General features: G+C 40.6%; 1 protein-coding gene across 1 annotated transcript in view; it reads left to right on the top strand.

Annotated features, from left to right (window-relative positions):
• C8H10orf90 (chromosome 8 C10orf90 homolog) overlaps nt 1-19,517 on the top strand; it is a 110,377-nt gene that overhangs the window by 64,015 nt on the left and 26,845 nt on the right. The window contains exon 4 of the mRNA XM_063132808.1: nt 15,112-15,405. Within this exon, the coding sequence (XP_062988878.1) occupies nt 15,112-15,405 (294 nt within the window). The remainder of the gene's footprint in view (nt 1-15,111; nt 15,406-19,517) is intronic.

Raw genomic sequence — 19,517 nt, 5'->3', positions numbered from 1 at the left:
TTTAGTCATTTTGTGGATGACATCACAAACTATTTCATCCCCATTCTCATGGATACTACACTGACATCAGCACCCTTTTATGTAATAATCTTTGCTTTTTTGAGCTTGATCAGTGTCTTTCATTGTCCTGCCTTAAGTTTGCACAAATTTGCTATATAGAAGAATTGGAGCCTGAATAGTGGGATGATGCTCATCAGATGTCTCATAAATACTGGGTAAGCTGTTAGTTCTATGAAAATAATTATTTTTTCAGGATAGTGCTAAAGCTGGTTTCAGATTTATTTTGTTTAATTTGAATGAATATACATAAGACCTTACAGACAATTTATATTTTACATAGCGTTCCAAGATAGAATCTTAAAATAGTTTTTAATAATTTAACAAAGATTCTTTTTTAATTTTTTTAAATATGTACCCGGAGTACCTGGAATTTGTTCTTCTGGCTTTTGGAATAATGTTACTGTAAATCTAAATTAGCTGAAAACTTAATAGTATTTGGCATTTCTGCTGTATGAATGGCATGTTGGATATCCATTCCATATCTTTATTTTTATTTATTTATTTATTTATTTATTTATCATACTTATACCCCATTCCTCAGCCAAAAAAGGCTCTCGGAGCGGCTTACACTTAGCAAAAAAGACAGTCCCTGCCCTCAGGCTTACAATCTAATAAAGACATGACACACAAGGAAAAGGAGATATCTTTATCTCTTTTGAGGATACATGATTAGTAATATAATCATGCAAGGGAGGAATGGGGTTTGCCACCAAACGGGCCTAGAGCCCTAACATATAGCTGACAATTTCAGAAAATTAAAGATGAATTTACCATCCACGGAACAGGTGGGTGCCCTCTTCTGAGTTGAGAAATACTTTCTGAATATAAGAGATGCGGGAGAAAATGTGGAAATAACATTTTTGTTGTTTTATGCATTTGTTCAAAGACCAAAATTCACAAATTGTTTTTTGTTTTGAGCTGATGCAGTGATATAGACACAGTAGAGTACCCGCTTTTTCTCTAAATAGAGTAGGAGAACATTGCTAGCTAGGCCTTGCTAGGCTGTCATTAACAGAACACTAAAGCTTCTTTTGCTTTACTTTTATCTCCTGCTTTTCAGGAAATCATAACATAGAGCTCTAACTCTGAAAACCTTTGGGCAGTCAAGGGGAAAGAAAATCACAAGAAAGACGTGTTTTCAAGTAAACTGTAAATGAATGAGAACACATTCAGTTGTAATTCGGATTCGCAAATATGAGAGTAATGAAGATTTAGGTGACTAAAAGGCATGCAAGTAGAGTTATGTATGAAGGAGGAAAGTAGGAAGTATGACATGTAAACAATTTGCGGTGGGTACCTTTGCAAACCCAAAATCAATCCTGGATTTTCCTACTCTGTGGCTGCTTGATGTCATGAGTGTTCCATGAATTCACAAGAAAATGACACTTGAATGGTTGGTAGATGTTTGATCTGTGATGTTGCCATGTTTGTAGAAAATGTACTATGAATTTGCTAGGGCTGTGTAAATTTCCAGTGCTTGCTTCAGGTCCCTAATCTATACCCTCCCAACTTAAACCTCTGAGTTGTTGAGGACATGGAAACGTATAACATGGTGTTTTCACATCGTGCATCTTGTGTTACTAGACATTATGGGGGAGTAGAGGAAGAGGCGGAGTTTTGAAACTGCAATTTTCAGTGACATCCTCAAATTCCAAATGAAACTTCTCTACAATTTAAGCCTTTAGGTAATTTTTATATATAATAACACTATTATAAAGCTGTAAGATTCCAGAAGAAAGGAGAACTAAGTCCCGGTGCTTCATTGTTTAAATATGAGAATACAAGTAGTTCAGATTCAAATACAACGTCTAAGCCCCATGCACATCCCCAAGGCAGAAGGGGCCCATGTCAAGTTCGTATGATGTGGACTTGAGCCAAGTGGAAGTTCCTATCAGTGTGTATCAGTTTACCATGAGAAACCAGAGTCTCCATGGAAAATCATGAAAAGCTCTGGAGGCAATACGATGTGAATCTGGCCAGAGTGTCTCATAACTTGGCAGTATGTTTCTTACAACTGGGGCTGAATTGTTTTAAAAATAGGGTCACATGCCTAATGGCCCATTTATTGTGTACTTAGATGTTTCGCATTAGCAGGCTTTTAGTCTAAGATCCTCTAGCCTTGAATCGATGTGTGTGGCTTTATTTTACCTGACTAAAACAATAAAACCTCAGTTAACCAGAACACACATATGCAACCCCCCAAGAATAATTACAAAGTTTTGTCATCCTCCCTACCAGCTGTGCAACACTAAACTGCTGACTCATACTCCTGGCACAAATTAATATTAGGTGTGCAAACAAGCTAACGCAGCTGTTTATGGCTAATAGGCTCTTAACATTTTCATTGCTCGTAGAACTCATCGTTTACATATTTTCCGGTATCATTCCTAATGATTTTGTTTGAGCATGTAAAGATTCTTTTTGAGATTGTTTTTATACAACATCAGTAGCATACATAATGCTTTAAAGGGCACAAGAGGACAAGCCCATGCCCCAAGGAACATACCGTCTAAAATTTGACACAGGTGAAACGACAGAGGAAATGGAGGGAAGTGGAGGAAGGGTAAACAAGGAAATAATGTATGATTATTTGAGATGAGCTTGGTTACAGGCTTGGTTACAGAAGGCAGCCTTCCCCAACCTGGTGCCCTCCAGATGTTTTGGACTTCAATTCCCATCAGCTCCAGCTAGCAAGGCCAATACTGGGAATTGTAATCCAAAACATCTGGAGGACACCAGGTTGGGGAAGGCTGAATTAAGGCATAGGAATTATGTTCCTATATGTTCCCATATTCCTTCCTTTATTTTCATTGTTCCTACTCCCTTTCTTACTGTTCTCTCTGGTCTTTGAGCTTTTGTGCTCTCTGATAAATACTTTCCACAGTATCCAAATTAAATTCTCTTGTCCTTCTGAGCCACTATCTCCCTCAGAGAGAGGTTACCGGTTATCTGATCTCAGATTGCCCCCTGACTTTGGATAAGAACTTAATTCCAAGAATGTTTAAGGAGCCTGATAGCAACCCCATTGACTACCAAGGAACAAACTCCCATTACGTTCACTTACATTTAAGGTGGTAGATGTTATGATGGTACCAACAATGAGGATTCCACTCTGTCAGACAACCAAGGTTCTGGTCCTTTAATAAACAGAGAAACCCTGCAGATGACAGCTGCCTTTATTGAGAGCTTTTTTTTTTTTTAATCTTGCAAGATAAAGATGTAACTATAAAAATGACAAGAAGCAGTAGCAAAAACATGTCCCTCACCCCTCATAGTAGTTAGAATTTTCTTAGCAAGATCTGCTCTGGATGGTCTGAAGAATGAATGGACTTGTTAGATGATTATGAGCTAGCCAAACCTTGTTAAAACCTTTAATCATATGTGAAAACCTGATGTATCCTAGTCAAACCCTGAAATGTGGCCTCCCCATGTTTACTGTTAATTGAAACTAAGGCTACTAATCAACTGATGGTTTCATATTCAATCCACAAGTCATTATTTGAGTCATCAGTGAAAATATTACAATGCTAGGGTGTTCAATCCAGATGAGTTTTGAGGATTTTGATTAAAGTAAAAGTTTTTCTAAGACCATATAAAATAGACATATTGTTTTGTAGTGAAAGTCATCTAAACTTTCGGCTCTAAGATGTACATAGATAATGTCTCTAAGATGTACATATCAACCATGCTATGAGCCCTAACACTATTTGGAGGTGACAGCTCTCATTTTAAAAAATAAATCAGTAAAATCTCTTTCCCCCCCCCTTTCCTAAAATATGTGTTTGCTGAGATACAGGGAAGATTGGTGTGAACTATTTATATATATTTTATATGGTTCATTTTGAAGTTAACATTATGTAAACCACAACAATTGCAGTGATTCTATGAAACCAGCATTAGCCAGCTCATGGATATGTTGAATGCACCTCAATGGCCAGGCTGGCTAGAAATAATGAAAGTTGTAGCCCAACATACCTGGAGGACACCAGGCTGGGGAAGGGTTCATTATGGGAAGCTGAGTGCCCCCCGCCCCATTAATGGAGAGTGATGAATTGTGGGGGGTGAGCAGGCTGGCAGCAAAGCGAGAAAGGCTGGTAAAGAGCGGCTGCACAGCCAGGAAGGGACTGCTGAGCTAATCAATGTGGGCCAAAGAGGCAGACCAATCAGAGAGATCTCTCTCTCTCTGTTCTGCCTCCTGGATGTGGCATACCAGCTTTCCTTAAAATTGTCCTTTCAGTTTGTATGTACCAGGAAAGCTACCACCCTACAGACATAACTGGAGGGAGGGAAGCTGAATGCATTTTTTTGTCGAGGGCTGGATCCAATAGAGATGAGACTAGAGCAAATAACCAATATTTTAATATGCTACTTAGAAAACAATCAGGATTTAAACACATGACTTTTCCTGGTTTTGTTTTTATTTTTGCTAACCCCCATTGCAGATGGTTAAAGATTAAAATATTCATGAATCAAATAATGCAAACCCTATTCCAGGCCTGTTCTAAATAGAATGACATACCAGATGCCTGAGAAAGAATTTATCAAATAACTCATTCATCTTAACTGAAATCACAATCCTCATGTGTTCCCATTGAGCTCTCTGTCAATTCAAAGTCTGAAAGTTCTTACTGATGAAAACCCTGTTTTCTTCCCTACCTAACCGGTGGGGTCTTTTATACATACCTGGATGTTTAATGAATTTTGATAAGTAGAGTAGCTTAGTAGAATACATTTTTTCTCCTTGCACAATATTGCATACAAGATTTTTGTGCAGGGGCCACATAATATATTTTGCTTGTTCTTCACTTCTGCTCTGCTTTAGGCATTTTCAGCACTTTGTTAAGTGATCCTTATGAAATACAGATTTGTTTTGCCCAATGCAGAAAAGAATGAACATAATCACATTTACAATAGATGCTTAATTATATTTCATAGATATGCCTATATTCTAACTGTACTCCTCCAATCAATCCCAGAGGACAAAATTGGTCAATTATACTTTATATTCAGGTCTTAATGGGGATAATTGGAAATCCTTGGCTGTTTTATTTTGAGGGAATCACACACACCCTACATATATGAGGATATTATTGATCTTCAACAGATTTTTATTTTACTTTTTTATTTATTTTTAGCAAACATCACATCAGGAGATGTTCTATTTGAGTACAAATCAGGGGAAAGAGTTTGGATTTTTACAAATAATAATAATTTTTATTTGTCTTTACCAAATTTGGGGGAATGGTTTTGTTAATGGATTTACAAAAGCCACACATAAGACTTTTTCAGTGAATACAAATATGGAGAACAGATGTAACTTTAACAGAAATTTAGGTGTCTTCCCTCATTTTGATTTCTAAAATAGATTTTAAATATACAGCTAAAAGAGGAATTTCATTACCACTGAATACAAATTTGTAGCAAGATTTACAGTTCCTTCCATGATTAGGACTTCTCCCTAAAATACCAAAATATTTGTAAAAGCCTCCATCTGAAGGTAAGAAGTAGGGTTACTAGTAACGTAATAGAAATATGTTTATATTTAGGCTGCATAATTCTTGAACTAGAACAATTCTTGAACTAGAGCTTAAGGGTGCAATCCTTGTAGGAAAATAGTCCTACAACTCCCAGCATTCCCCAGCTAACACAGCTGGCTGAGGAATGCTGGGAGCTCCAGGACTTATTTCTGTCTCAATTTATCTAGGGTTGCTCTCTAAAGGCTCTAAATGCCCATATATCACTTGGAGTGCAGTCCTGTGGAAGGGACTATAGGACAATGTGGACCTATCTTTACTCCATTAGTGAGGGAGATCCATCTGTTGAGTGGGAATTCCCTGAGGAAGGCCTCCCTTGATTGGCAGTGGAAAACTCTCATTGAATTATTACTTTTAAAATTAATTTATAAACCACCCTTCATCCACAAGGAATCCCAGGACAGTGTACATAACATTATAAAAAGACAAATACACTGTAATAAGAATAATTATATTAGAAAAGAAGAGGCATAAAAATATTCAACTAACACACAAACAACCCATTACAAAACAAAACATAATTTAACACCTCAGCAAAGACAGGAAAGAAAGCAAGGTTGGTGCCAATTCTATCACCCTCAGGTGGGCATTCCAAAGTCAGGGTGCCAGCTCAAAAAACTGAGGGGAGAAATAGCTTGGTGGATGCCTCAGCCTGGCCTAACAGACACAGTGATACCTTGGGCACCATGTTGGAGACCTCTGGGCTAGCACATTGGACCAGGGAGACCCAGATTCAAATCCCCACAGAGCCACACAGTGGCTGGGCGAGTTACTATCTTTCAGCCTAAGCTACCTGAAAAGGCTGATACGATGATAAATGGGGGAGGAGTGAACAATATACACGAGCTAGAACTCCGTGGAGGAAAGGCATGACAAAAATGTAGTGAATACAAAAACTCCTGTTTTGCGTATATAAACCTTAAATGCCACCCTTCTCGTTTCACATGCTTTCTATATTTATTTGTTATTTGTATAAAATGTAATATCCTTCTTTTCCACTCACAGCACACACAAAGCAGTTAATAATAGATTCAGTACACAATATATATATATATTTTAAAAAAGATAGCAGCAAAAGCCAATACAAATAAAACTTTCAGGCAGTTTAAAAGAAATTGCCTTGGCTGAAGACCTCAGGCACAACAGGGAGGGAAGGAGGGAGGGAGGGGAAACCTCACTGGGGAAGGAGTTCCATAATTTTAGTGACATGGCTGAGAAGGCCCTATCCCATACAACTACCCAGCTAACATTAGAAAGAGGGCACACAGATCAGTTCTTCTGAGGGAAATAAAGTATCATTGACCCAGACCAAGCTTCTACAAGGTATAAAGAAGCAGCCAGGACTGCTTCAGACAGAGGTCCAGGGCTCCATGCACCACCACCACCTCAAACACAGCAGAGCTGGCTTACCATATTTTGAAGTAAGTGAAGGAATACACATCACCATCTAAAGAGCCTATCCTACCCCAAGGACCATTAAGTGCAGACTCTAAAATCACCAAACTGCACTGCTAGCCCTAAGGCCAGATCTACACCAAGCAGGATATGACACTTTGAAAATGTTTTGAAAACTATACATGGAGTGTGCCCTGGGCCCCAATAGTTATCACTACTGTTATAAACCATTTTAAAACAGTAATGTAGATCCCGCCTAAGTTCCATCAACTTGAGTTTTAACTGACCAAGTTCTGCCATGAACATGAGACTTATTAATACTTTTGCCATCAGTATTTCGTTAGTCGATAGCATTGAAATAGCTGCTTCATAGGCTGTGAACAGCTGCTCAGAATAGATGTAGGAAGACTACCCAGGAGGTATCTTGCAGGTAATGTAGCCTATCATGTAACAAGAGCAAAAGAGTCACTAAATATGCCAGGCATTTTATCAAGGGAGAGGATATATAAATAGGCAATTTTAAATTAATGGTATCGAGAAAGGGTGCACTTCTTCTTGAAAGGATAGAAGTAAGAGACACAATGTCTTAGAGATTATACTTAATATAAGTGGGTCCTGCAACAAAATTTTGCAGGGTAAATGTTCCTGTTCAGGATGCCAACCAGCCATGCTTTTTTCAGGATATTCCATTCCAGCTTTCCCCAACCTGGAGCTCTCCACTGTTTGGACTCTAACTCCCATCAGCCACAGCTAGCATAGGCGTCGTGCTCTGCACCCATCGGGGGTGGGGTGGGGGAGTGGGAAAAATGGTTAAAAATAAAAAAAAACCTTTTGCGCACGAGCGCTCGTGTGCTCGTCTCCTTTAAAGGGGAAAAAACCCAAAATGGCGGGCGCGACATCCTCTCCCTCCGAGGTCGTAGTGCGCCACGTGTAAACAGAGGGGGAAATCTCACGATAAAAATATTGCAAGATCCTCACCCCTCCGTTGCACAAGACCCAGTAGGTCTAGTTGAGATGCTAGTCTGATGCACCTACATTGCAAGGTCTGAAAAGGCCCTTGGACATTTGGGAAATCCGGGTTGTACTTAACAGGGATTTCTCAAAGTTGTACACATGGTAAGTACACATGTAGAGACACACGTAGGAAGATGCCTTATACCGAGACAGACGATTGGCACATCTAGCCTGGCAGTGGCTCTCCAGGGTTTCAAGCAGTATTCTTTCCGAGGCCTATCTGGAGAATGCCGGGCATCAAACCTGGGATCAGGTAGTGTGTATGGAGGGGGTTGGGGAGCATACTGCATTCCCTTATGCATATTTATTTGCATGTATCATGTCTGAAATGGGAAAGGGCTATAGGGAGCTATAATCTAACTTCAGATTGCTTTTTTTTAATGACCCACAATGACTGGTCAACTAAAGTTTTTTCCTTAACAAGTATTTTCCTTCAAAAAATTCAACAGAACGCTGCACAGCCTAATGACCAGCTGCCTGGCAATGTTTGCTTTGTAAAAGGGATTGCTTTTCTACAACATGATCAAAAGGCCATCTTGGGGAAGGCAACAAGGATGGTTCGAGGTATGGCTAGTTTCTCTTGAACAAAAAAAAGGAGAAAAATTAGCATGGGCTGATTTGGGATACAAGAAACTTTTAAGAGTTAAGGTGGTGGGGGGAAGGATTTGGGGTCCCTCAGAAGTAAGATACTTTCAAATAAAGTAAGAAGGTTCCAAGTGTCTCTCTACCTCACCGAACCAATAATTTTTATAGCTCTTGTATTCTCTCTCTCTCTCTCTCTCTCTCTAATCTCAACATTTTACTAATGGAAACATCTTGCTTGCTTGCTTGCTTAGCAATTTTGTTCTCATATGTTTCCTTCTGCATTAGACTTTCATGTCTTTTTTCATTAGCTTTTAAGTCTTTCTTCAACTGGGATAATAGGAAAACCCTATCTCCATCCAATTGCAATTCTAGCTGTTCTCCGCGGGTTGCATATATTTCCCGTTTGTTGCTTGGAGAGCTAGAAATACCACTCTAGATATTCTTAATGAGAGATACATGCCTTATTCCCCAAACAATAGCCTGAAAATGTTCCCAGAATATGAAAACTGTGAGCTGCATGATCTCAACTTTTTGAGCTCCTTTTTCTTCCTTTGTGTCCTGTACATTATCTGCTTCTACATGTTTCCTAGAAAATAACTGACAGCTGTTTGTATTTTATTTCTGCCATCTATGGCTGTTTATATGACAAGATGATCCAGATATGGTCCCAGTTTTAAAAGATTTAATAGTAAAAGAAAATATTTACCAAATGCAGTTCCAGTGCTTTCACATGATTGCCAGATTAATGGCCCAGACTGTGGAGTTTGATTTTTGTCTGTCTTCGCAACAAACACTTAAAATTGCTATAGCTACAGCTCAGTCTGACCCTGTGTTACTTGATTTTTAAAGTATATCAGTACTTTAGTAATGGTACACTACTTGTACCATTACTACTCAGTGTCTAAACAACTACAGGATAAGAATGCTGTCTTGTAGCTATCAATGAATGCATGTTCTTTACCCTCACCCCCCACCCCACCCCCAGTGAGGTTTGTTTCTTGGGGATCTAGTAGATTGCGTTCCTGCATTTAGCAGCTTCCCAGAGTGGGTGAGATACAAATAAAGCTTCTGCTGGTTGCCTGTTAACAGCCCCAAATGTAGATTTCCTCACGAAAATGTAAGCTCCAAAGTATACATTTAACCCAATAGAATCTTGTCTTGGTATTAGTAGCCGGATGATATTTTACGTATTTGGACTGCAATATTTAACCAATTAATTGGTTAGATAAATTGATGTTTAAAAACAAACAAACCAAGAAGTTATCCCAGTTAATTGGAGAGCTACGTCTGTGGCTGTCTGACTGGCCCTGAGTGCAGCTTCCCATGGCTGCAGTTGACACAGAATTTTATAGGTGGTGTGTCTGTGTGTGTGGTCCACATGATACTATTTTCCCTTTGTAATCCTCCCGTGTTGGTTTCTGGTTAACAGCTGGTTGGTTACTATGTGAAGAACCCTTGGTCTGATCCAGCATGGTTCTTGTTACATTCTTAATCCAACAACAAAACAATAAAAAAGGATTTATGTTTTACCTGATAGAGAGAAGAGAGATCAGCCTGATGTTCCACTAAGCAATAATTAATTCATGAACTTAAACCTATGCCCACTGCCCAAACTAGTCAATGACCATTATGTACTTCCTTTAATTTTCATAACATAGTTCCCAACTGCCCATTCCTTGCTTTCACATTGAAGTGCTACAATCTGGTTATTGAGCTGCAACTTGGAAAACACTGTGTGTGTGTGTTGCTACCCCGCATGAAGCACCATGCTCATGGTGTGTTTATACAATGTAGGTAACCCCTGTGACTAGACAAACTCCTTTTTTCTCAGTTATTAGATGTGCCAATGGGGAAGGCCTTTAGTGTTTCCATCACTTCCCAGCAAGTGCATTAGATTGTGATTTGGGTCAGTTGGGCCTACATCTATTCAATTTAGCATTTCTTTATTCCATTCAGAGGTGTGTGTCTTTGTTTCTGCAGGAAGAAATGTCATGAGAAAATCAAAAGCTTGCTGTGAACTGGGGCAGTGAAAAGCTGTTTGTCAGCACTGGACCATAATGCACAGTTAAGCACGCAGAGTGCTGGAACCCAGCAAAATCAGGGGCAAAGTCAAGCAAGGATGCTTGTACAAACTCCTCTGAAGGACCTTGTTTTGTAGGCATGTATAAATTTAGCATAAGAAAGACAAATCAGAGGTGGCATCAATTGCAGGCTGTGGCGCAAATTCAGGACTCCATTTAAAGAAGGTGTGTGTGTGGGGGGGTGTATGCAGGGAAATATGAGAAATTCATCCAGTCAGGACTTCTGTACAAATTTACTAAATTTGGACCTGCCAAACCTATAAGCAAACTGGAATGCATTAACCTGCTGATATCCACACTTTTCAGAATTTTGCAATCTGGTTCACAGTTCAAAAGATGAACACAAAAATGCATATATTAAGGGGAAATGATCACCAAAATGAGTGTATTAGGGGGAATTACAGCCATAAAAGGGTTTAGGGAGGAAACACACTTGCAAAAAGTGTGCACACTAGGCAAAGAATGCATAGACTAGGAAAAATACAAGAATGCATAGACTAGGAAAAATGCACACAAAAATGTGTACGAATTTTAGTGCAAACTTTTAAGAAATTCCGTTTTGCCACATTTGATGTGAACACAGTCCAAAAGAAAAACTTAGCGAAATGGGAAACCGCAGTCAAAGAAGGTGGGAAGCAGATCAAAAGGAAGGAAAGCATGCAGGTAGAGGGGCAAGACCACCAAAGGTCAGAAGCCCTGATTTGTAAGTATGTATAGCCAGTCCAGGTCAGGAAAGCGGAGTCATGCTGGAGAGACTAATAGTGTGACCACAACTAGCTCACTATCAGTACACATAGGTTCTGACTGATAACACTTGATTTAGTGTCTGAGGGGCCATAGGATGCTGAGAATTCCCCCTGCTGAGGCTGTAGATAGTGCTAGCACTTCAGAGGGAGAATTCCACCCCTATTTCTCCTAGCCACGTTAGAAAGCTCTATGATGGCTCTCCCTCCTGAGCTCTGTCTTTAGGAAGAGGAAGGGGAGGGAGAGATGGCTGTATGCCAATGTGTGGGCGGGGAGGTCATGAATTCACCAGATCCAAAGGCCTCTAGGCCATCATACTGTCTCCAGCAAAGTGAGTGAGCTATGTGGACTCAGAGGCCCATCTAGCAAAATTAGCTAAAGTAGAGAATGAAGAGGCTAAGAAGGGCTCTGCCATTCCTCCCAACCTGCTAGGCTCTTGCTGGCAGGGTTTAGGATGGACAGAAAACTCCAAAATTGGAGCTCTGTGTCCTCTGAGCATCTATCCAACAGAATTGTGCTCTTATCTAATAATTGCAACCTCCTCCTGAATCTTGCTAAAGTGATGGTGGCGGGGGGACAAACTAAACGTTCTGCTAATAACGTGTATCAGAGCTTGGGTGTAAGCAGGTACAGGCCTGATCTGGATTGGGACCATGGTGATGCAGGAGATGTTGATTTAAGCTTCCCTGCTCCCATTTTCATTCTGAATGTCCATCTTCCCATGGGAGTTGGAGGGGGGGGGGTAAAAAAAAAGAAAACGAAAACGAAAACATCCCCATTGATTGAACAGATGCTCAGGATGGACTGTAGTCCTCTGATGTATCAATACAATGTTACAAACCATTCCTGCAGTCAAATGCAAAGTGTGAGAACAGGTTCCCCTGCCACACTCCTCTGTGAAGACCTACAGTTTTCAGAGAAAATCATTTTTCTTTTTGGGGGACCTACCTTGCCATTTACCACCGTTTGGTTGATCAGGTTACAGCACCATCTCCCTGCGGTTTTGTCATTGTTCACAGTTTTCAGTCTCGTACATGTAGATTTCAGCTGCCCATCTTTTCGCAGGGAAGCCCACGCGTCTATGTCTCTGTGCCCAAAGCCCTCTAACTTTTACTGGTCTGCGAAAGGGTTGTGGATTGTGTAGTCTTAATTTTAGACTTTATCTTGCAGAAGAGACAGGAAAGTGAATGATTACATGGAATGAGGGCTCCAGCTGAGTGGCTCCAGAGAACTTGAACCAGCCCTGCTTGCAGAAAGAGTTTGCAGTGAAACCATCACAATTTAATAGAAATCACAGCTGGAGAGAGCTCTTATTGCCAAGCAGAATGAGCTTCTTCATAGTTTTTTTTTCTCTCTCTCCAAAAAAGTTTTATTTTATCTTAGCTGCTGTAATTAAGGGGCAACTTACTCTAATTCCATTACCAAGAAGATTGTTGAACCAGCTAGTGACTCCTTGCGTCTCCCACTGGGATAATACTTGTGAAAGAGACAATGCATTAGATATGTTTTAGAACTTACAGAAGGGGGTGGGGAGAGAGAAAGTGAAGCTAGAGTATGTTTCAGCGATTTGTGAAGTCCCTATATTCCAGGGATATTAACATAAAAATGTAAGAACTACCATTTTCGATCAGATTAACATTACACCTGGCCAAGTACTATATATAATAACCATGAACTTATTCTCTCTTCTCCAAGTGCCAGTTTTATGTAGCCAAAATAGCACCATCCATCCATAAGAAGGAAGTTTCAGCAGGCCATTGAGGACTGAGTATTCTCAATAGGCATGGAATGCTGACAATGTTGGAACAGGGAGGGGGAAATTGAATGGAATATCCTCTAATAGGGCAAGGAGGATGGAATATACTGGCTGGAACCCTGAACAGAAGCACTCCATGTTTCAGCCTTTTGTTACAGACCCTGCTTGACTTTTTTCTAGCAGTGGCCAAGTCTGGATGGCTGTGATTTCATATAAACGGCAAAGTGCACTCTTATCCATGTAGTTTATTTCATCCAGCTCAAGGTCAGGTTTGAAGATTTCATGGTTCATTCTCTTTGTCCAAAGCATAGGTTGATATGCGAAGCATTAGAGCTGAGCTAAATATGCCAACAGAAACTCACTGTTCCCTTTGCATCTCACAACAAACTTCCTAAAGTATGCAAACATGTCACGTGTGTTCCCCCATCAGGGCAATTTGATAGTTTGTGAATCTGGAGAGTACGCATGTTATGTTCAGTCCCATCCCAGGACAGATCTTGCTTAGTTCCATAAATGAAGCGTTACCGTTGCAGCTGTTGGTAGGGCAGATGCAATGTGGAAATGCTGCCATGCTGACCACACCAAAAGCCCAGCTCATCCCAAACAGTATCTTCAACTAATTCCTTAATTGCCTTCCCACACATATATACACATTGACAAGTCAGGTTTAGGGGGAGGATGTAGGGAGTGGGCCACGCATACATACACACACGTATGAACACAAACATGTACGCACAGCTTAAAAAACTGGACTTACCAGAAGAGCACAAAAAGCCTCATGACAGCAATATTCATTGGTAATAGCATAAAAGAGGACTACATTCCATGTGAATCTTAGAGCTTGATATAGAGCAGGGGTTGGGATTGGGGCATAAGACATGTAATTTTGGGTGGCTGGCAATTCATGAGAGGAGATAGCACTGATGCTTTTTGAATGGTTGGTTTTTGAAGCATCCCTAAACTTGCCTAGAAGATTGTTGCTAGAATTGGCTGCATTGCACACCAAAGTGGGCTTGCAAGAAGGTACAGCTAGAGTTGCTGCTAATGCCACCATCTGTTCCTTGTGTTCCTACATAACGTGGAATCTCTTTGGGAATGGGAAGAGTGAGAACTCTGGCAAGTATAAGAGACCTTTGTCTTGTCTGGGACCTTTGACTCAAGTTCCTTCCCAATTGAACTTTCATGGGTGGCCCATGCTGGGAGAAAATGTGGGGCAATTCTGACCATCAGTCTTATGGAGGAACCCCAATAATACATAGCAATTTGAGCTAATAGCCATTCATGTCTGATTTTTTTCGACCTGCATTGAATTTTATTGTTCACCTAACCTTCCCATTTTCCCTTGCCAAGAAGCTTAACAGGACAACTGTACAGATCACGTTTTTCACCGTGTTAAATGTCTGCCAAGAAGATGCCAGAGAAAGCCAAACTGCAGCCGAATGCCTGGATCAAACCCACAATGAGCCACTGAAATACATTTGCAAAATAAATTTGGCTTTATACCAATAATGTGTCTTTTATGAAGCGTGTCCTGTGTTCTTGGCAATTATTTTCCCTGGTGGGTTTCTTAAAGTTGCATAGCATACAATCTTGTGCTGTGGAAATGAAATGTTAGTATATGTGCTACTTAGGAAGCTATTAATTTGTAATCACAGGTAGTCTTGTTAGGAAAGAGAATAGCATGATTAAAAGCAGTTTAGGGAACAAGGAAGTGAGGAGGCTAATGATCTCGTGCAGTTTTCTGATAGCAATGTCACAGCATCACTGCTTCAAAGGTGTGCAGCTATATTAATGAATTAAACCTAATGCATGAATGGTACATGCAGTGCTGCAAACAAGATTCCAAGGAACTTTGCAGAAAGAGCCATGAGTGTGGAGTGATATTTTAAGCATTTCTACCCATTTCCCGCCTTTGATTTAACCTCCCCTTAACTTTTAATAGGCGCACAAGAATTCTCAGGAAGCAACAGAAAACAGTGCACAAGAGACAAATACCATGAAACTGCACCTGCCTCCTTTCTGCAGCAAACATCCAAGAAAGAATTCACGGCGGAAGGCAGGATTTCTTCGAAAGACCAACATCTACCCAAAGGCACTTCAGAGTCCAAAGAGAGTCTGGCCCAAAGTTTTCCAAAATCAAAAATATCTATTTCTGATCATGGGTGCTATATCAAGTCTTTATCAAAACCAGCATGGGGTGAAAATGATATCCACAGGAAAGATCCATTCCCTAAAGGTAAGCCATAACTTTTTTTTGTCTACTAAGAGTGCAGTTTTTGTATGTCAAAATGTGGTCAGACCAAACGGTACAACACTGTTAATGGGAAGCTTGTCTGCATCTGTCTGCTTTTAAATGTTTTAAGAGAGAAGGTTGGAGAGTAACTGCTTCTCTTATATCTCAATCCTATAGATGCGTACTCAGAAGTAAGCCCCATTGATTTCAATGTGGCTTACTCCCAGGTAAGTGCATCTAGGATTGCTGCCTCAGTACATTTCTATAAACTCAAGATGTTGGACATGGCCTACAGAGACCAAAGAATAAGCCAATGTTGTTCAAAACACATAATGCTTTTTTAGGTTCTATATTTATACATACATTGAATCCCAAAGCATACATATTTTAGCACATCCTTGTAACATTTTTTACAAATACATATCTTAAGGTCCAATTCCTTTACAGAAATTTACTGCCCTTTCATATCAACTGAATAGATGCCTGTGGTCAAACTATTTATTATAAACACCTGAGATGCACCAGAGATTATGCTGGGTCCAATAGGTAATTGGGTAAAGAGGTGCAGTAAAGCTAGGCTAGAACCTGGGAGTGGAGACGAACTGCGCGATAAAGGGGTAACTGTGGGGAGAAAGAGCAAGGCTAGGGGCTAGGAAAGGGGAGAAAGAAGAAGACAAGGGACAGGGAAGGTAGGGAAATAGCAAGGAGAAGAGTTGGGTGGATAAACGGACAGAACTGTTGACCTACAAAGCTTTTCACTGTCTAGCTCCTTCCTATCTCTCCTCATAATTATCAGGGGGTTATGGCCGAGATTCTGTGCTCAAGAAAACAAAATTCCACAGAGGAATCTTTGTTCATCTCCATTTGTATGCACTTGTTCCCAGTTCAGACTGATGCTGATCATGGACAGTGTGGTCATCTAGAGCTGAGGCTAGCCGACAGCTCCTCCATGCCATATAGCAGTCACTGATTGACAATCCATAGTCTCCTCATATAGATAGCAGCTCCTGGGAATAGAAGAAAACCTTCCTCATTCATTGTAGTATTGGAAACAAATCTGTATATACAATGGGAGTATGCATATTTATATATTGCATCCAAGGAACCCAAGGCAGCATCCATAATTCTCCTCCTCCATTCCATTTTATCCTCACAACAACCACCCTGTGAGGTAGGTTGGGCTGAGAGTCTGTGACTGGCCCAGAGTCACCCAGTGGGTTTCCATGGCTGAGTGGGGACTAGAACCCAGATCTTCTGACTCCCAGTCCAACACTTTAGCCACTACACCTCACTGGGTCTCCAATAAGCTTCTCCAGTAGTAGACTGTGCTCATCAAGTGTAATCGCAGTGTCCATGGAGTGTTTTGCCTGGAGAAACATCCAAAGCAAACACTCGGCCTTCTATTTATTTTGAAGACCTCTCTTCAGGGAGAACAAGTTTCAAAATCCTGACTCAACAAAGATGTGCCCAAGTAAAAGCAAACAATGAATAGGGAAGAGGACCTATAACTTTTGTTAAACAGGTGCAGAAAAAAGTTGGTTTGTTAGGAAAGACCAATATCAAGTTTCTAGCATGACACAAGGGAAAAAGGATTTTCTCTTTACAGCAACTGATCATTTGAACCAATCTGAAATAGGCTATTTATTTATTTATTTATTGCATTTCTATACCGCCTGATAGCCGAAGCTCTATTGTTCCCAGATATACAATACCCCAAATCTGTTGGGCAGGAAGTTTGTAAACTTCTGTTTGGATTTTGGACATAAACTCCTCTTTGGGTTTATAAATTACACAACAAATATGATCAGATAAGAGCAATGAAGAATGATTATAAATAAGGAAAACAATTTTTAAAACCTGCTTGGTTAATTACATTTATAATGAACTGAAGTAATAATTTAGCATTTTGTTTATTAGTTTCTCATTTAATAGTAATAGTGTTAAAATAGGCCTATTGAATATGCAAATCAGTACTTTAAGAATGGAGGGGAGGAAACCTGGGAAACAATCAAATGTGTAACCATATTCTATTACCTTTCATTTTCAGTGCAGGAAATCTAAATTGACTCAAAGTGTATAAACTATTGAGAGCTGATTTAGTGTAGTGGCGAAGAGTGTGAATTTGGAGCTGAGCTTTCTAGTGTAAATCTCCCCCTTCCATGAACACAATAAGAGGCCTTAGGCAAGCTACTATTCTTCAGTTCTCTCCTCCCTCCACCCCAATATTGCACATGGGGATACTAAAATATAATACTCAGTTATTAACACTAGGCTACCTTACAGTATGGCACACAAATTTCTGAATTACAGAAGAGTTCAGGCTATTGCATTTCACCTTAGTAAACTGAGAAATGAACAAGCATTTGGTTGGACGTGCTGCTGCCTCTTTTCTTCATGGTGGGAGCAAATCAGCCTGCTCATCTTCCGTTAAATATTGTTTCTCATTTTGTCTGAACCAGCAACTATGGTTAACGGCTTAGGAAGAAGCTGTATTCAACCTACTTCAAACTGTGGTTTAATATCCTGGCTTGTTCTGAAGCTGTTAACCTTAGTTAATAGAAGATTTCCTGGTTTGCTTATGCAAAGGGAGATGTGGAGGGGCTGTGTGCATGGCCAAAAGGTTCATTTATATCTTGGCATGATAAGCTGAGATATGATCATCCAAATGCCTTTAATCTTTATGTGCTCTGAAAACTCCAAAAAGTTCAGTATCAGTGCTAAAATTATCATTATTAACTAGAACATCTGTTTTCTCTCTCTGAAAAAGTGTATTAGGCAGCAGTCTCTGGCTCTCATTCCACTCCTTGAGTCTGCTCATGCAGCAGAGTGAGGTGGGAATGGGCTTATCGATACAATGCAAGCTCCATTTGGACTGCACATTGGGGGTAGGGTGGGAATCATAGTCTTTGAATGCTCCACTGTCTTAAATGATGATGATGATGATGATAAAAAATAAAAAAACTCCCTGCAGGTAGAAAACTTTCATAGCATGAAATGAGTTGGAATGAAACTTTCTGCTTGCAGTGCCAGATTATGTGTGCATGTATTTCTGTATTTATTTCTGTATTTATTTATTAGCATTTTTACCCTGCTTTTCAACCAATAGGCTACCAAAAGAGCTTAGAGAACAAGATATTTCCTGCCCTGAGGCTTTCCCTCTAAAAGACACAGCACAAAAGGAAGGGGTGGGGGAAAAGCAAGCTTCAGTATTAATCCTTAAAGTTCTTCTAATGACCAACTGGGCTGGAAACAATCTGGGAAGCCTGATGTTATGACTGCTGCTAGGTGGCAGTTGAGGGAGGGTCAAAGGCACCTGGTCTCTTGGGACAGTCACTGGAATAGCTCTGCTTCCCTTCTCTCCCTGTGCCGCAGTCTGATGGTATAACTGCCACTATGGGCATGTCTACATCTAGGGAGGGGAGGGGGGATCTCGCAATATGGTGATCATGAGATCCTCCCCCTCAGTCCACATGCGGTGCGCGATGTCCCGGGAGGAAGGAGGACGTTGCGCCCGCCATTTTTTAAAATTGAAGATAAGTGCATGAGCACTCCGACGATAAAGGTAAGTGTTGTTTTTTTAAAAAAAGATCCCATTCCCTCCTCCCACCCCCGATGGGCACGGAGCTCCTGAAGAGCTCCGTGCCCCATGCCCAGTTCCTGGCTCCTCGCATTTACTCATGAGGAGCTGGGACGAAACCAGGACGGCCGCCCACACGTCCCACAGTCTCAGAACAATCCCGAGACTGTGGAAAAATTCGAGAGTAAAGCCATCCTAGTTATCCCGGGGAAAGGGAGGGATCATCCCTCCCTGCCCCCGGGATCCCCTGTACATCATGTGGACACACAGGGATGATCCCGGGGCGATCCCTGGGATAAGCCCTCATCTAGACGTGCCCCATGTGAATTTTGAGGCTGAGCCCAAGGCAAATGGTCTCTCAACAGAGCTAGTGGAATAGCCCTGCTTCCCTTCTTTCATGCTGCTGCAGCCAGGAATAACTTGCAAATATATATTTTTAAATGAATTCTCCATATACCCCTCGACATTTTCTTTTGGAAATTGCCCTCCAGATCCAATGATGTCAAGAAGAGCCCAAATACAAATTATCTTCACCCCT

This window comes from Elgaria multicarinata, chromosome 8 (genome assembly GCF_023053635.1).
Source record: "Elgaria multicarinata webbii isolate HBS135686 ecotype San Diego chromosome 8, rElgMul1.1.pri, whole genome shotgun sequence".
NCBI lineage: Eukaryota > Metazoa > Chordata > Lepidosauria > Squamata > Anguidae > Elgaria > Elgaria multicarinata.
This window is presented reverse-complemented; position numbering and strand designations above follow the sequence as displayed.